The sequence below is a fragment of the Vigna unguiculata genome, chromosome 6 (assembly GCF_004118075.2).
Source record: "Vigna unguiculata cultivar IT97K-499-35 chromosome 6, ASM411807v1, whole genome shotgun sequence".
NCBI classification, from domain to species: domain Eukaryota; kingdom Viridiplantae; phylum Streptophyta; class Magnoliopsida; order Fabales; family Fabaceae; genus Vigna; species Vigna unguiculata.
The window spans coordinates 19171285-19189613 of record NC_040284.1 but is presented as its reverse complement, the minus strand read 5'-3'; the positions used below and the strand labels follow the sequence as shown (position 1 = coordinate 19189613).

General features: G+C 31.0%; 2 protein-coding genes across 3 annotated transcripts; one reads left to right on the top strand and one right to left on the bottom strand.

The window, feature by feature from the left end:
- Positions 1–3681: 3681 nt before the first annotated feature.
- LOC114186944 (uncharacterized PE-PGRS family protein PE_PGRS54-like) lies at positions 3682–9819 on the top strand. Of its 2 annotated transcripts, none has more exons than XM_028075026.1 (2): positions 3682–6222; positions 9221–9819. In XM_028075026.1, exon 1 carries the CDS (start codon positions 3896–3898, stop codon positions 6032–6034), a length of 2139 nt encoding a protein of 712 aa, XP_027930827.1. In that variant the 5' UTR covers positions 3682–3895; the 3' UTR covers positions 6035–6222; positions 9221–9819. The 2 variants fall into 2 exon arrangements, with proteins under 2 accessions (XP_027930827.1, XP_027930828.1); XM_028075027.1 differs by lacking the exon at positions 9221–9819 and adding an exon at positions 6411–8678.
- A 1663-nt stretch (positions 9820–11482) lies between these two features.
- Positions 11483–13303, bottom strand: LOC114186523 (nuclear transcription factor Y subunit B-3-like). The gene is made up of 2 exons (XM_028074449.1): positions 12717–13303; positions 11483–12407 (listed from the first exon to the last, which is right to left on the bottom strand). Exon 2 carries the CDS (start codon positions 12377–12379, stop codon positions 11813–11815), a length of 567 nt encoding a protein of 188 aa, XP_027930250.1. The 5' UTR covers positions 12380–12407; positions 12717–13303; the 3' UTR covers positions 11483–11812.
- Between the last annotated feature and the right edge of the window lie 5026 nt (positions 13304–18329).

The window sequence follows — 18329 nt, the reverse complement described above, 5'->3', positions numbered from 1 at the left end:
ATTCTATGATTTTGTGAAGAATAAGTATATGATGTAATTGACCTGTTGTGACACGCTTCCTTTGTCCACCTGTGATGTCCCTTTTCATGTCATTACCAACCATGGTTTCAGCACAGGTATCTAATCCAAGTATATGTTAAAGCACCACAGAAGTACGTGTAAATAAAAATGATTAAATATATAACTTTTGTTCCCTAATACTTTTGTTTCTTTTAATTTTTAGATAACTTTATGCATTTTTTAATAAATAGAATATAAAGACTAATTCTTTTATCAAATACCCACATTTGTGTTTTTTTTTTTCTTTCATTTATTTGAATCATGTTTATGTATGAGATGTGTGAACAAAACTAACTTTTTTTTCAAATTACAGAAAATTTTAAAAATATCAATTTTATATTAAATAATTGAAAAATTAACTGAAATTTAAGAAACTACAAATATATTTAAGTTTACTGACAAATATACGAAGGTTCGAATGACAGAATCCCCAATTTCTCTAACGTTTAAAAACCCTAATCCTAATTAACTTAATTATTATTTTTATAAAAAAAATTCCCCTTCCACATCACTGTGCTCTATTCCTCGTCACTGTTCCACCACTGGTCAACTTTGCCATATCACTGTTCAGTTAACGCTGTCTAGTCCAACTTAACAGAAAGGACACATTTGAGACATTTTAACAAAAAAAATGATCAAATTGAGACTTTTAGAAATAAGGGTACCAAATTGAGATTTTGCCTTGCCTTCAAAGGCACGGTCCCCATAATGGAGAATCAATCAGAGTCACGTATTTCTTTATGAAAAAACTGTTTGAAAATAATTTGTTCGAAAAAGTTGATATAGTCTTTTTTTTAGGTTAAAATACCTTTTTGGTCCCAATTTTCGTCAAGTTTTTTCAAATAAGTCCTAATTTTGGTTTTGTGTTCAAATAGGTCCCAATTTTCGTCAATTTTGTTCAATTTGGTCCTTTTTTGCTAACACCATTTAAATCATTAACGGCCATGAACAGTGACTGTCACGTGTCACTTCGTGATTTTTTGAATTTTTTTATTTTTATTTTTATTTTTTTTATTATTTTTTTTAATTTTTTTAAACTTTTTAATTTTTTTTAAAAATGTACACGTGTCAACCCAAGAGTGTGCCACATGTCACTTTGTGGTTTTTTTGAATATTTTTAAATTTTTTTTAAATTTTTTTAAAATGTCCACGTGTCAATCCAATAGCGTACCATGTGTCAAAGTCAATGTTCTAAATTTAATTTGGTCCCTATATTTGTTATTTTTGTTCAATTAGGTCCCAATTTTTGTTAACATTAACTAATTTGGTCCCTCTCGAAATTAAAACCAAATTTAATTTTTATATTAAAATTCACATTTTTATTAAATATTTTTATATAATATATTAAAATTCACATAATTATAACTTTGATATAAAAATTAAATTTGGTCACATCTTCGATAGAGACCAAATTGGTTAATGTTAACAAAAATTGGGACCTAATTGAACAAAAATAACAAATATAGGGACCAAATTGAATATAGAATATTGACTTTGACACGTGGCACACTACTGGATTGACACGTGGACATTTAAAAAAATTCAAAAAAATTAAAAATTAAAATAAAATAAAAAATTCAAAAAAATTACGAAGTGACACGTGGCACGCTCCTGGGTTGACACGTGTCTATTTAAAAAATATTAAAAAACTTTTAAAAAATATTTTTAAAAAATAAAAATAAATAAAAAAAATTCAAAAAAACCACGAAGTGACACGTGGCAGTTACTGTTCATGGCCGTTAATGATTTAAACGGTGTTAGCAAAAAAAGACCCAATTGAACAAAATTAATGAAAATTGGGACCAAAAATGTATTTTAACTTTTTTTATATATTTGAATTTTTTTTATTTTTTTAGTAATCTTATAGAAGAACGAAGGTATTAAGTACTAGAACACTTATATCTTTTAAAAGTTAAAAGGTACTTAAATTATTTATTTGTTTTTTTTAAAGAAAAAACTTCTAAAATAAGATATTATCCAAAAAAATGTGACTAGTATATATCCATAATTTATGAAAATGTTAGGAAAATAAACAAATAAATAAAAGATTAAGAAATAATATTTAGGATTAAACATATTATTTTATCAATTGTAAAAGGTTAAATAAAGAGTTAAAAAAAAAACTTAATATATACAAACAAAATCATGGCATATAAAGAAAAAGAAAAGTGGGACCAACCAAAATAATATTTAGAAAACGGGACTTATGCAAATAACAAACAAAATATTAAAACATGAGATCTTTCACTTATTCATGCAACAACGCTGGCAACCCAGTGCAATCAATTAACAAGCAGCATTGATTATAAAAACTAATGAACCCAAAATGCATGACAATAATGTTTTTTCCACCGAGAAAAAAATGGTGAAAACATCAAATTCAATCAAGATCATAACTAATTCTCAACAAAAATCCATTAAAATAACAAGAATTAATATTTGTGAACCTGAACAAGATATTGGATTTGCAGTCTAATTGAGCAAACAAATAGTTGCGTTGGAACATTAAGAAGCACGTGGTGGTGATGGTGATAGAAGGTGAGTGAGTTTTTTATATGTGAGGGTTTAAAGAAATTGTGTGCTTAAGGTAAGAGAGAGGTCTCCCGATTCCCTTAATTCTTTTGTTTGATGGGTTTATATACACATAATTATAAATCTAATGTAATATCGTGATAAAATCAGTCTTGATTATAAAGAAAATTAAAAGGCAATAATTGATCTTAATATTATCACATTATGGGAATCAAATCACATAAAAAATAGAGCACAAAATCAAACGTGGTAACAAAAAATGAAAAATGATTCTAATTAGTAAAAGAGATATTGCTTAGAATTATATTACTGTTTTCTTTATCTAGAAAAGAGGTCATAAAATCAGAGTACAAAATCAAATATCCTTGAAGAAAAAGCGATTCAAAAATTAAAACAGATTTTGCTTCTAAATATTAGAATCCCATCATTAACTTCTTGATTGTGAAGAAAGAACAAAGCATAGTAGAGTGGGGGGTAAGAATATAAAATTTTGGACTGCTGTTAATTGAAAAAAAAAATATAGTATTGTGGATAGAATATTTTGGACTAAAACAAAGTGTGAAAAGAAGATACATAAAAAATGAAAATAGTCTTTTTTATTTATTTATTTATTTATTATTATTATCGTATAATTATTTAGAAAAAATTCAAATAAAAGTATTACTTATTATTATTTATTTATTTGTTATTAATTTTTATTATGCTGAACGAAATCGTACATTGACAAAAAGAAAAAAAATAGTGAGATAAACCTAAACCAAACAGGAACAAATATATCAGAAAATGAATAAAGCAAATAGTACATAAATCTAAAAAAAATTGACAAATATTGAAAAACGTGAAAGTTACTCATGTTTTTACAATTTGAGCAATTGATATTTTTATGTTTTTACTCAACCACCAAACCAAGTTATGTGTACTATTTAAAGGTTAAAAGAGTTTATTCATCTAAAATTTAAATATTACTTTAGCTCTTGTAAAAAAAAAAAAAATTTTAAATGAATGTTGTGATATATGGTACAATCATATGTTTTTGAAGTGATAGTAAGTGAAAATGGTTGATGTGTGTAAATATGAAATGTTAGGTATGTCTCTAAAGAAGATTTGGTGGTGGGAAGTTGAGATGAAATAAGAGCATTCTCTAGATTGTGATTAAACTTAATATTAGTTCTTAAACAAATCTCATACTCTCTCTCTCTCTCTTCTTTGCTACGCTGCGTTTTCATTTCCGCATGCTTGTACTCCAATTTTTGTCTCACTCTTCACTGCAAACCCTAATTTGAAGAAGGAAAGAGACCCAAGAATGGACGAAGGCGAGGGAGGGTACGGTGAGAGCGGCGGCGATCCCATGGATCAGTTCCACCGTAACGAAGCTATTTCTGCTGTCGCTGACGATGGGTTTTTGGCCGAGGAAGACGACGATTATGAGGATCTATACAACGATGTCAACGTCGGCGAAGGGTTCCTTCAATCTTTGCGCAAAAATGATGATTCCGGGTTCCGAAACGAGGATGTCGAGGACAAGAAGCCACTGCCGCCTCCGCCTGTTCTTGATGCCGCTGGGATTTCGATTCCGGGTGTCGGTGGCGGTGGAGAGGGGGTTAGCGCTGGTGGAAGCGGGGTTGTGGAATCTAGGACTTCTGGGAGAGTTGATGGTTTTCAGAATCAAGGGTTTAGATCAAACGATGTTGGTGCCAAAGGTGGAATTAGGGTTGAATTAGGGCATCAATCTGATAAATTGAGTGAAATTGAAGACCAGGGTGGTAATGATGGTGCTGCAGTGCAGGGGATTGGACAACAACCGCATGCTGGAGTTGTTGGGAGTGTGGGAAATGAGGGTATAGTGAGACAAGGTCAAGGTGGTGGTAGTGTTGGTGGTGGTGGAGGAGGAGGAGGAGGAAATGCTAATAGGGTTGGTGGGAATGGTGTTGGAAACAGTGTGGGTGCTGTTAATAGTGTTAGTACTGGAGGAGTTGGAGGGGGAGGTGGGGGTGCTGCTGGTTCTGGTGGTACTATATTGTTTGTTGGTGATTTGCATTGGTGGACCACTGATGCCGAACTGGAAACTGAGCTTAGTAAGTATGGACCTGTTAAGGAGGTGAAGTTTTTCGATGAGAAGGCTAGCGGGAAGTCAAAGGGGTATTGTCAAGTTGAGTTTTTTGACCCTTCTGCTGCAACAAATTGCAAGGAGGGAATGAATGGTCATGTTTTTAACGGGAGACCTTGTGTTGTTGCGTTTGCATCACCTTTTACAGTTAAGAAAATGGGGGAGGCTCAGATAAACAGGAATCAGCAGATGAACCCATCTGCTGTTACACAACAGGGAAGGAGGGGGCCTTCTGATTCGGGGGCTAAGCCTGGTGGGGGTAATATTTCTACAGGTGGTAATTACCAAGGAGGAGATGGGAATAGAGGTTATGGGAGAGGAGGTAATTGGGGAAGAGGGAACAATCCTGGTATGGGGAATAGGGGGCCTGTGAATCCAATGAGGAATAGGGGTGGTGGGATGGGTGGTAGAGGTATAATGGGTCACGGTGGAAATGGTTTTGGACAGGGTATTGGTGGTACCCCTCCACTGTTGCATCCTCAGTCAATGATGAGTCAGGGTTTTGATCCTGCTTTTGGTGGTCCAATGGGTAGAATGGGTAGCTATGGAGGCTTTCCTGGTGCTCCGACCCCTCCATTTTCTGGGATTTTACCATCATTCCCTGGTGTTGGAGGTGTTGGTTTGCCTGGAGTGGCACCTCATGTTAATCCTGCATTCTTTGGAAGAGGGATGCCAGTTAATGGTATGGGGATGATGCCTACATCAGGCATGGATGGTCCTAACATGGGGATGTGGTCAGATCCAAATATGGGTGGATGGGGTGGGGAAGAGCCTGGTGGTGGGAAGGCTGGAGAGTCAAGTTATGGGGAGGAAGCTGCATCTGACCATCAGTATGGTGAAGTGAGTCATGATAGAGCTGGGTGGCCTATGAGGGAGAAAGATAGAGGTTCAGAAAGGGACTGGTCTGGTTCTTCTGAGAGAAGGTACAGGGATGATAGAGATCAAGGATATGAGAGAGATGCCCCTAGGGAGAAAGATATGGGCCATGATCCTGAGTGGTCTGAAAGAAGACATCGCGATGATAGAGAAACTGTGCGAGAACGGTCCCGTGATCGTGACAGGGAAAGATCTCGTGACCGTGATCGTGAACGTTCTCGAGATCGTGACCGCGACCGCGAAAGGGATCACCGTGAGCGTGACAGACACAGAGAAGATAGGGACAGATATGCAGATCATCATAGGTATAGAGATGGGGAAGCAGAGCATGATGATGAGTGGGAGAGGGGACGGTCATCAAGGACACACAGCAAATCACGGTTATCACAGGAGGAGGAACACCATTCTAGGCCGAGAGATGCTGATTATGGGAAGAGGAGACGGCTTACTTCTGAATAACTTTCATGCTGCTCGTGATTTCTACGAATGGTTTCCGTTGAGTGAGGGGAAAAAAGTATCTCAAATTAAGGATTTGCCATTTGCTTGAATTCTCTTTGGTCCAGAAGTTGTTGAGCAGCTGTTTTATTTCAATCACTTGTTCTGATCGCTTCTTGTTAGGAGCATGGTTTCTTTCTTTGTTGAGAAAGGTTAGTTTAAGACTTCAATTTTTATCTTTTTTTTTTTGTTGTTGGATATTGATTTGTGATATGATCTTACTGCATGGTATGTTCATTGTGATGTATACTTTTAGATTCCGCTGGATTACTTGTTTGCTTTCATAAACTCTCCGTTGATGTTGAACTAATTGTAAGCTGTGATTTAGATTTTACTGTAGATGAATGAAACCAATCTAGAGAAGAATACTGAACACAGAAGTAAGAGTTTATGAAATAGGATAACTAAACTATATCCAACAAGCCTATGAATATGTAACTTGAGGTTTTGTTAGAAATTCATAATTTTAAATATCATTTTATTTATTTTGTTTTTGTATCATGCTTGTGTTGTGATGTTTTTCCTCACTTCTGACATTTATTTTGGGGTTTACTATGTGATTTCCTTTTTTTTTTCATTCTGCATTGTGGTTTCTTCTAGAGAACTCGTTGTCCCTTCTTATCTAGTAATAACGTCTCTATGTATCTTGATTAAAAATATTTTTTGAACTTAAAATTTCCTTTCTTGTGTTGTGAAGTGTGCATTTCTTTATTCTAGTGAGCATCCTTGCCTTAAGTTCTGCCTGAGTTCCACCAAATGAATTTGGGTATTTTTCCCTTCTGTGATCCCTCGTATGAGGTTCTATTGCTCTCATAACTCTTTCGTTTGGACCAGATGGTTGTTTACTACGGATTCTGGATGGAATGGAAATCAACATGTTGTCTTCTACTCGCCCTACATTTGTTGATTATTCATTTTGTATTTTTTTATCTTGTTGAGCTAATTACGCAAACTAAAGGAGTGTCTAATCAGGGTTTTGCTATGTTTATAGTCCAATCTGGTTGTCTATCTTCTACATGTGCATACTAGTTACTAGTTTCCCTGGCTGTACCATCCAGTCCAATTATTATCTCCTCTCCTCCCTACGTTTTTTACTGGTAACATAACCTTATGAAGATTTTGTTCTAATAGGTAGGGTATCTACACTTGAATAAGCAGTTGTATTATATCAAAGTTCTATATTCAGAATGGAATGTCTTTATATGGTTCCATGTATTGTGGCTACTTGGCTGCATAGCTTTGGTTGAAGAAATTATGATTTTGGGACAAACATAAAATTTATAAACAAGCTTCAAATGGTCTATAATTACGTCACTTTCTGTGTTCACTTAAATTACCGAGATTAACTTCCTAAATGGAATGGACTATATTTTTGAACACTTTTGCTAAGGTATTTAGATATAGTTTTCTTAAATATTTGTTTAAGATGTAGTTTTCATTAGTTCTTGCCTTACTGAATACCTATCCTCAGCTGAAGTATAGGACCTTTGATACGGGTCTGAAAAGGTTGAGAAATTATGTCCACTCTTGAATGGTTTGGATGGTTGAAACTTGAATCAGGATCTTTTACATGGGTATGAAAAGGTTCAGAAATTAGGGCTGCTCTTGAATGATTTGTATTGTTGAAACTTGAATTATGGTTTTAAGAAGGGAAGGACAAAAAGATAATTTCAGTTATATCTTAAAATGATTAATAATAGGAAGTAGTCTTTAACTACGTTATCAATAGCGATTGCTATTGCAGTGGAATGTTGGTTGGAGTGGCAGCAATCGCGCTAATTTAGGAGACGGTTTATTTCTGAAATTTTAGCTATGGTTTTAACTGATTGAACAGATCACCCAATCACCCCACGGATGACTTCTTAATATACAAGCTGGTTCAAATCAATATTCCAGTTATGAATTGAAGCCCCTAGTAGGACATATGTTTAGGACCGATAATTAAACATCCTACTTTATAGCCAGTTAGTCGAGGCATGCATTTTAGAACACTAAAGAAGAAAGTAATGTAAATGTAAAATGAGTTCTGCGAAATTGGATAAAGGTAGAGAGATGGATGCCTTTACGACCAGTCATGTGGACAGAAGCATACAATGATAGAACTTTGTTGGGGATTGTAGTACTTGTAGCTTGGGCAATAGTTGACCTTCCAGGAATGTAATGAGTTGGGATTGGCATGGATGATGGTTAGGACAGTTGGAGCTGAAACCCACTCTTTATGGGTGAAAATCATAGGGTCGGCTGTGGTAGGAGAGAGAAAGTAGCATGGATGGAAGAAAAACGAGGGGTTCATTGCCTGGAATTTTTGATTGGCCAATGGAAAATGAAACTCAATTAGATGTAGATTGCATATCTAAAGAACTGGTTATTGAAAGAATACTATGACATTTCTTAATTTGTGTGGCTGACTCCAATTCCGAGAGTTCAGAATTTTTATTGTTTCGGAACATGAGTGAAAAAATAATGGCTTTTGGCTATGGTTGTATTTGTTCTGATATCAAGTTGAAAGTATATGTAGTTTAGGCAGAGAATGAAGAAAAGAAAGTAAGGTGATTTTCAATTGTATTTTCTTGGATTGATATGGTGTACATAATGGTTTGATGCAAAAGGCATAGCAGTTACCTCAATATGGTAAATTAAACTATGTACTATATTCTTAACATGCGAACCCTAATCATATTATGGAAAATAATAAATTAATAAATATTAGATAAAAGCATTTATTTTTATCGGTCCTAATTGCCATCAAGAAAAGATCCCCAAAATAAGTTGACACCATTATCCTAAACTATCGTGCATCATTCACTCCCTCTAAGGCATTTTTAGATATTATCACATCGGTACTTGAAATAAATGTTGAAGTTATAGGCAATTCTATGGTCTAACGCTTTTGGCTTGCAGCATTCCAATGTTTAAAATGTGTTTATTTCTGGGGTAAATGTATTGTATCCTCAGTCTTGCCCTTACCTGTGCTTGTTTAATTGAATTTCGGAGGTAATTTTTTAACCGAGTTTATCTGTGCGTATTTAACTGAATTGTGGATGTAATTTTTTTCTACTTTATATGAATCATACCTGCTTTATGTACTTTCTGTTATTGCCTTCTGAATTGTCAACAATTTGCATTATTGTGGGCTTCTGCGTGATGTAGGGACAATTGTTTTGAGAAAGGAAACTGTTCATGCAAACTCTGGGTTGTGATGGCATCAAGCATCTTCAATGTGGGGGATTCAAGTCATGACAATTCTTTCCTTACATTGAGAAGTGGAACTTTTGCTATGAAGTATTAGCTTTTGATTTGAACTTATGTTTCCGTTATTAGCACATGATTAATTAAACCATCATGTTGATGTAATGGGTTTAACTTGCTGAAGTCTGAAATGTGGTAGATTGTTTAGAACTTATTGTTTGAAATATGTACTAGGATTTAGCAGAGGATGCTGATAATGTGCTGTTTCGATTGGCTGGCTGTTGTATCATTTTTTACCCACCTTTTGGCTGGCTGTTGTATCATTTTTTACCCATGGCTGGCTGTTGTATCATTTTCCCCCACCACTTGGCTGACTGTTGTATACTTTTTTTCCCCACCATTTTTTGTTGTTTTTTTCCTTATATTTTTTAGCATAGTGGTATAGTATGCAAATATTGTGTATGATGTAGAGAGCTAACCATTTTGATCACTGTAATCATTTAAAGCTGGGGAATTGTACATGTTTTCATGTATATATTGAAATTAACTTTACTGATAAAGGTAGAATCCTTCTCCAGTTTTGTTTTATGGTCTTGTGTTGTTTATCCAGTATATTGAAACCAGAAAATTGGGAATTGGAAGACCATGTTGTGTTGATGTCTGATGTCTTTACCTTGAATGATTTTAATACACTGAAAATGAATAGTTTTTTTCACTTTTCAAATGGATATAGTTTGTTAAAAAAATCATATGGAGAAATGCTAGACACTTCCTTTAATACTTTCATCTATTGAATACAATTTTTTGTAAAACCAGATTTGTGAGTCCCATACCTATTATTTATTTAATGAACTTCATTTATAAGGTTTTTATAAGTTTTTCAATATTAATGTTGAAAGGAGAGTTGCTATATATGCACAATACAGGATTTACTTAAAAAAGATTCGCTTATATGGTTATTGGAGTAATCCTTTTATACGTTTTGAGGTTAAATATTTACTCTCAAGTCTTTAAAATCGATTACAGAAGAAAAAAAAAAACCATTATTTGTCTTCTTTTTTTTCTCCTTGCCTATTTTTTACTTCTATACTAAAAACATACATGAATCTCATGCTTTTTGCATTCTCTATATGAATAGGCGTCACTCTTTTATGAACAGTGAATACAATTATCTCAGTATTGTATTATATTATGTCTAGGTTTTAGTATTCTTTCAGTACATCGGAGAGACCTTTTCAATTTTATCAGCTGTCTTTTATTTTACTGTTAAACCATAGAAATAATAGTGGCAATCCAGGATGATTGATTTGATCAATTGATTCATTTTGAGTTGATACATTTACTGGTATATATTCTATGGGGATTTGGTTATCTATGCTCTTTATTGTATTATTATTCTGTTTCCCTTATCATGTTTCCCAGATTTAACTTTTCCTTTTCCAGGTTGACTGAGTTATATTTGTTTTGGTTTTAAGAATGTTGTCTTTAGATACATACAAATCTTTGTATCTAGAAAAACTATGACAAAAAAAAAGTATAAAGAAAAAATAACGAAACCTCATCAAGAACACAATTTCAAACGTAAAAGCTAGGTATGCATTAATACATCATGTAGCTTTTACATTCTGTCTTTTATGATAAAAGATACTGATAGAGTTGTTAAGTAAAGTGAAAACGAAGATTATATTTTAAATTAAAAGATCTTTACTCAACTTCAAATCAATGATAGGTGCAATGCTATTTTTTTTTTTTCTGTAGAGGAATAAATTCTGATGGGAAAGAAGTGGGAAAGGTTTGTTATGATCAGAATGACTTTATTCTTGCGTCTGGATAATGCATAAAATTATTGTTGAACCATGTACACATAGAAAGGGCAAAGGAACAAAGAAGCAACAAATCTTAGTTTCACATGCTTGTGATTAGAAGAGTAAAGCTTTATACATTTAGATGATAAAAAGGTAGCAGCAAGTCTCATCTGTGTTTCTTTCCACTCTCTCAATATTCTCATACCAATCACATGCTAGTAAGATCTTTCCACCATATTTATTTACCAATTAACATAAATATTATTAGTGTTTATTTCATAACACAGTGGTCACAATTATTACCACATTTGCAAAGGAGAAAAGATTGTTGTTAACTTGCTATTTATGAACAAACAAACACCAATAGATGAATGATAACATCAAAGACCGAAGAGTTTGAATAAAAGCACATAGCCAATAAGAAAAAAAAAGTGAAATTTGGCCATTTGGGTACACAGTACTAAGAAACACTATTTCAATAGATACAACAATCAAATCAGTGTTAGATTGTTGGCATTAAGACTTAGAAGAGTGTCATACTATACATAATGGCCATACAATCATCTATTATATAATCACAATACAAACCAACTCTCTCAGAATTATTATAATAATAATAGTAATTATTATTATTATTATTATTATTATTAATTTCAATAAAAACCACTACGAATCTTGCTATTTGTTTTTTGAATTATGAAAATAATAACCACAGTAAAATAGAACGAGCCACATGGCACGCTTGTATCTATCTAGGCCGATTCGCATTGGATCCAGGCCCAGGATACGCAGGCCCACCCTTAATAGCAGCACCACTGCTAGCCACTTGATGGAACCCACCAGAAGCGTACACGTGTCCCTGATGCATCATGATCCCACCAGCACCATAACTACCACTCTCGTAGGCACTGTTGGTAGCATTGGAAGCAGGAGGCGCGTCCTTGTCACGCGCCGCCACGGTCTTCTCTCCTTCCATTTCTCTAAAGCGCTGCAGGTAGACCTTCAGAGGCTCCACGTAGTCCTCGAAGCCCAGAGTCGTCATCGCCCACAGAAGATCGTCGCCGTTGATCGTCTTTCGCTTTTCGCGCTGGCACTTGTCGGAGGCCTCGCCGGTGATGAAGCTGATGAATTCCGACACGCACTCCTGCACCGTCTCCTTCGCGTCCTTTGAGATTTTCGCGTTCGCCGGAAGCGCCTTCTTCATGATGCGACTCACGTTCGCGATCGGCAGAAACCGGTCTTGCTCCCGCGGCGACATCTCGCTGCCCTTGCCGGCGTTGTGCGTGCCGCCGGAGTCGTTGTCGGAGTCCGCCATCGATGAACAGCGAGGTTTCGATGAATCGCTGAGAAAGATGAAACGAATCACGAAATCAGTAGAGGAAAATATCGGAGTTCACTGTGGACGAGTTCTTGGACTCAATTTGAATCTCTTTGACTCGCTCCACGTGAAACTGAAGTACTGTTCGCTGTTCAGTGTATGAAAATTGAGTCGTCAGTGCGGTTCTTTTCGGAATTCAAGGGACGATTGGGAATGGATTTGAACTGAGACTCCGAACCACAAAATGGTTTGATTCTGTTACACGTGAAATTGAAGTGCTGTTCGCAACAGAATCTTGTTCAGAATCTGAAATTCAGTACTTGGTGCGGTTTACCTCGGACTTTCAAATTTGTTCCCGGAATTGAACGAGGAGTTGAAAATCGAAGTCACGAATCGATTTGAGTTGGTTGTTCTGCGTGGAAATGAAGCACTGTTTCGTAGTAGAAGCTACTATGGAACTGAGATTTCGTGAATTTTCCTTCGAAATTTCAAATTCGATTGGGAATGAATGAGAAGTTACAAATCCGAGACACGATGCGTCAATTTGAAGCACTGTTGAAACGAAGTTTTCAAGAAATGAAATCACTGAATCGTATAATTTTGTGTGAAAGTCGAAGTGGGTGTATTGGAAAAGCTGGATATGGTGGTCGGCGATGACGGCGCCTCCGGGTGGTTGGGGAAAGGTAAACGGAACGGGAGTGTTTGTTTGGGAGGTAATGAGCAGGGTCCGTTGGATCAGAAGGGTTAATAACGCTCTATCTTGAGAACATGTGGCACGTTGTGGACCGTTGTTAGTCGATAAGTGTGAGTTCACATGGATGAATTGGAGCCCTTGGATTTGGTGATTGCTCCATGATCTGGACCGTTGTTTTGGTATCAGGCACGTGCTCCGTTCTGACTTGGACTACCTTATTGTATTCAAATTTCAAAATCATTATATATATATATATATATATATATATATATATATATATAAAATTTAATATTGAACATTTCAATAATTTTATTTTTATTTTTATTAATTAAAATTTTCATTTATATGGTTATATATACAAAAACTTATATAAAATTCAATTTTACTTAAAATATATTAAAATACATAAATAATTATATTATTATTATTATTTTTAATAAAATTTGTATATAAATAATTATTTAATACAAAATTATAAGTTAGAAATGTTATATATATATATATATATATATATATATATATATATTAAAACAATGAATAGATAGATAACATGGACAAAATATGTCTAAAAATTTAAGTAAGTCAATGTACACACTTTAAATATTAAACTACTTTAAATTTATGTCATACTTTCAAGAAAACAATTCAAAGAAATATTTTTACTATTTATGTTAAATTAAAACAATTTCTCTTTGACTTTTATTTAAATTTGGAAATTTTTATTTATTAATTATGAGTCTAGTGAATTAATATTTTTGTGTGCATATATAGAATATTAAAAAGAAAACAATAGTTAATGAATGTTTTTTAATATACACAAATTAATTAAGCTTGGAATTTTAATTAGATTTTGGCTTTTTATTCAAGTTTATTATTGATAAATACAAAAATAATATTGTAATTTTTTTAATGTACAAAAAATGTTTATTTGTAATTAAAATTTATAACAAATAAAAGTTGAATACATAAATGTCATTATTATAATCAGTTGAAAGTATAACTTTTCAATGGTAGTAGTTTATTTATAACTTAAGAAAAATGTTTAGAAATAATTTTTTGAAGCTAAGGTTCGTAAATATATTTCTTGAAAAGTAACTCCTAATGATGATCTTTTATGTGTGTGTGTTTAAGATACTAAATATTTAATTGTTATTAAAAAATGTAAAATTAAAATCTATAATCAAAATTTCGATTATGTTATTTTAAAATATTAATATTCAATATTCTATGGTTAAAAAGTTATAAGAAAATGTTGTTACTTAAACCAAATGAAATGAAATTGTTAGCAAAATTTTAATGGAAAATACTAACAATAAGAAAAGTGTTGAAAAATACCTTTTAAAATATTTTTTGATTAATTAGAAAACACTGATTCCCAATATGAAACTTCTACAACGACAATGGTGGATTTTATACCATACTGGAAAAGTTTAAACTAAACTAATTTCATAAAGAAAAACAAGGATATATATATATATATATATATATATATATATATATATATATATATATATATATATATAATAATAATAATAATAATAATAATATAATAATAATAATAATAATTAAGTGAGAGTAAATGTTGAGAGGAAAAAAGCTACTGACATGTGACACATAAAACCCCACTTGCATGAATTCTTCTTTTTAATACAATAGAAAATATATATTAATTTTATTTATAAAGTTTTTGTCTGGCAAAATATTTTATCATTTTTATGATATTTATTTCAAGTTAGTGGTTGTGGTTTCTCCAGAGTGAAGACTTATAATTCGAATGTATCTGTAAACAGTGTTTGCTTTGCTTAGTAGGGATTCTTGTTAGATTTTAAACTCACTTATTCACAGTTAAAAAGTTTTTGCATTAAATTAAGAATAGTTGTTAATATAACTTTCCCATTAATTATTGTAGAAAATTAACAAACAAAATTATCATATATATAATAATTTGAGTTTGAATAAAACTGTAAAAGTATACAGTACTATCCACACATATTATTGCTCAATTTAATGAATACTGAAATCACCAAAACAAAACTTTCTGCAATTCATTTTCTTACATAAAAGTTTGAAAGGAGACAATGCAAAAAAGTACTTTCTTTTATTAAGAAAATAATTATCTTTATTTCAAAGACAAATAAAAAGTTGAATATAAAATTCAGTTATAACATGTCTTTTGAGAAGAATTATTAAAACGACAATATCAATGAAATTTGAATTCATTTTATATAAGAAATTTATATGTTTTTAATTCAAAATTAAAAAAAAAATTGTATTTGTGAGAAATATTATGTAATATGAAAATGAAAATATCTAAAGGGAATGGAAAAGAGGCTTTGATTGCTTGCCTAACAGTGATGGCAATTAGTTGAGAATCTTTCCTCTTCATTGGTGTCATTGATTTTGACTTGGAAACTTCTCTTAACACCACTCCTTTCCTTAATGGAGCCTTTTAAATTCTTAAAAAAATTATATAAAAAATAAAAAAAAATAAAGGGTGGTTGATTTGCTTTAAAATCCAATTCAACATTACAAACTGAATATACTCTTATAATTAAAATTTATCATTTAAATGTAAATAAATTGTCATCATATGATTAAAATAATTAATTTACGTAATAATTATTTAAAAGAACTATGTTTGGAAGGACTTTTAACTAATTAATAAGGTTAAACAATTTATATTGAAAATATAATAAAATACAAAACTAACTTTCACGTTTAATTTCAGCTATGGTATCTAAATTTAATTACAAAAATTAGGTCATTAGTACCTAATTATGTAGTTTTTGCATCTTTATCTATTTTCTTATGAGCACTATATGATCAATTAGCTTAGGTGTGCTTTTTGATCCTTTATGGTTGTAATACATAGAGACTCAAAATATAATTAAGGTGAGATCAATATTATTGGACAATATATTATTTATTATGTCATCTATAGTCATAATTTGTGTCACCTTAATAAAATTTATTGAACTTTAAAATTGTCTAACCCTATAATAACTTTATTGGAGGTACAACTTAGAAGGAGTATTTAATGGTGAAACTAAAGGGCAAGTTGGTAGAGGCAAGAGTAGGACCATTTCTCATTATTTTGGACTCTTCATAACACCACTTTCTGCTTTTACTTCTAAACAAAATATCTTCTATTACTATTTGACAAAAATATATTGTTTTTTACAATAATTTATACAAGTTTTTTTATTTATATTTAAAATAGAAAAAATTCCAGTTAATAGCTTTATAAACAAATTAGTTAAATTATATAAGCGAGTAAAAACTTCGAATTGAGTTAAATTCAATAGTATTATAGTTATTTATAGTCTATTTCAATGAAATTTATTATTTATTAGATTTATTATATAATTCATTGTTAGATCATGACTATTGATAATTATTTAATTTCATATTTGATATTATATGATTCGACATGAGAAGGTTAGATTCGAAAAAAAATAAGATAAATTTATAATATATAAATAAATATAAATTTTATTTTATAAATTAATTTTATGAAATTAACTCTACTTTTCAATATAGTAGTAGTTTGAGAGAATTTAAATGTACAGAACAATAATTTTTTTTTTCCGATAGACCTTTTATCTATTGTTATTGGTTTATTGTGTGTTGCTATATGTCATAAAAAGTTCTGGAGCAAATAAATTATTGTGTGTATTGCCTTTTTCCTTATTTTAAAGTAAGGACATGCATGTTATTTAGGATGTTTTCTGCAGGTAAAATATGGCTGAAGAATATACTTCATATAGTGGTGTATTGACCAAAAAAAATGTTTGATGCAAGAAACATAACATATATAGTTTACATAAGATATTTGATAAATAGGAATTATTTTCCTGTAATTAATCTAATTTATTTTTTGTGATTAAGTTTAGAATTATTTTCTTATAATTAAGTTAATTAATTTTATGTAATTAAGTAATTAATTTCTACTAATTATGTGTGTATATAAATTAGAGAGTTGAATGTATCGACTTGATTATTTATATTCATTTTCCGTTAATAAGAGGACACAAGTTCAAATCAATTTTTCTTTATTACGACATTCTTTTAAATGATGGGTTATGATATTAAATGACCGATTATTCTATATTTATTTATTATTATGATATTAATATTTTATAACTATTTCATCATTTATATTATGTAAAGTTTTGGTGGATTTTGAGCATTATTTTTCCATTTTCTTTTTCTTTTATTTTTTTTCACATCTGTTTCCCTTTTTTTCTTATTTTTATCTAAACTTATCACTTCATTTCTGATTTTGTTAATAATAAAACAAAACCAAGTAATTATATCTTATTAGAATTAAATACAGTAATTTATTTTTACAATAAACATTTATCACTTTTAAGTTCTATAGTTATAATTGTTGCTATATTTTTTAAAATTTTACTTGTATATGCTAAAAAATAATATTATATCAAACAACGCAAATTTTTAATTTTTGATTTTTATATTTATTATTTTCTTATAAATTTTGAATATTGGGTTAATGATAATTTAAATATTTTTTTTGTAATTTTTTTTCTGATTCTAGAAGGAAAATTATAATGGAATTTTAAGATCTAAAATGAATAATACAGATAATTGATTCAAAAGATACTTTATTAATGAATTTGAGGTCGGAACATTAGTTCGTAGACATGAAAAAGAGAATATAAAGACAACATTTATTTGTCAGAAAAATAAAAAAAAGTGATTTTAAAGATGAATGAGAGGTATACATTCAAATAATCTTTCTTACAATACAATATTCATTTAAACGATGGATTATGATATTAAATGTGCAGTTATTCTATATTTATTTATTATTATGATTTAATTTTTTATAACTGATTCATCATTTATATTATGTAAAGTTTTGAGATTTTTGGGCATTGTTTTTCCACTTTCTTTTCCTTTACTTATTTTTCACATTCTTATTAACTTTTCCATTCTTATTCTATTTCCCTCTCTCTTTTTTTCCTATTTTTCTCTAAATTTATCATTCCATTTCTCATTTTGTTAATAATAAAACAAAACATAAAGTAATTATATATTATTAGAATTAAATATAAAGTAATTTTATCTTTCACCATAAACCTTTATTATTTTAAATTAGTTATATAATTGTGACTATTTTTTTAAATTTTTACTATGCTAAGAAATAATATTATATCAAACAATGCAATTTTTAATTTATGATTTTCTTATAAATTTTGAATATTGGGTTTATGATAATTTAAATATATA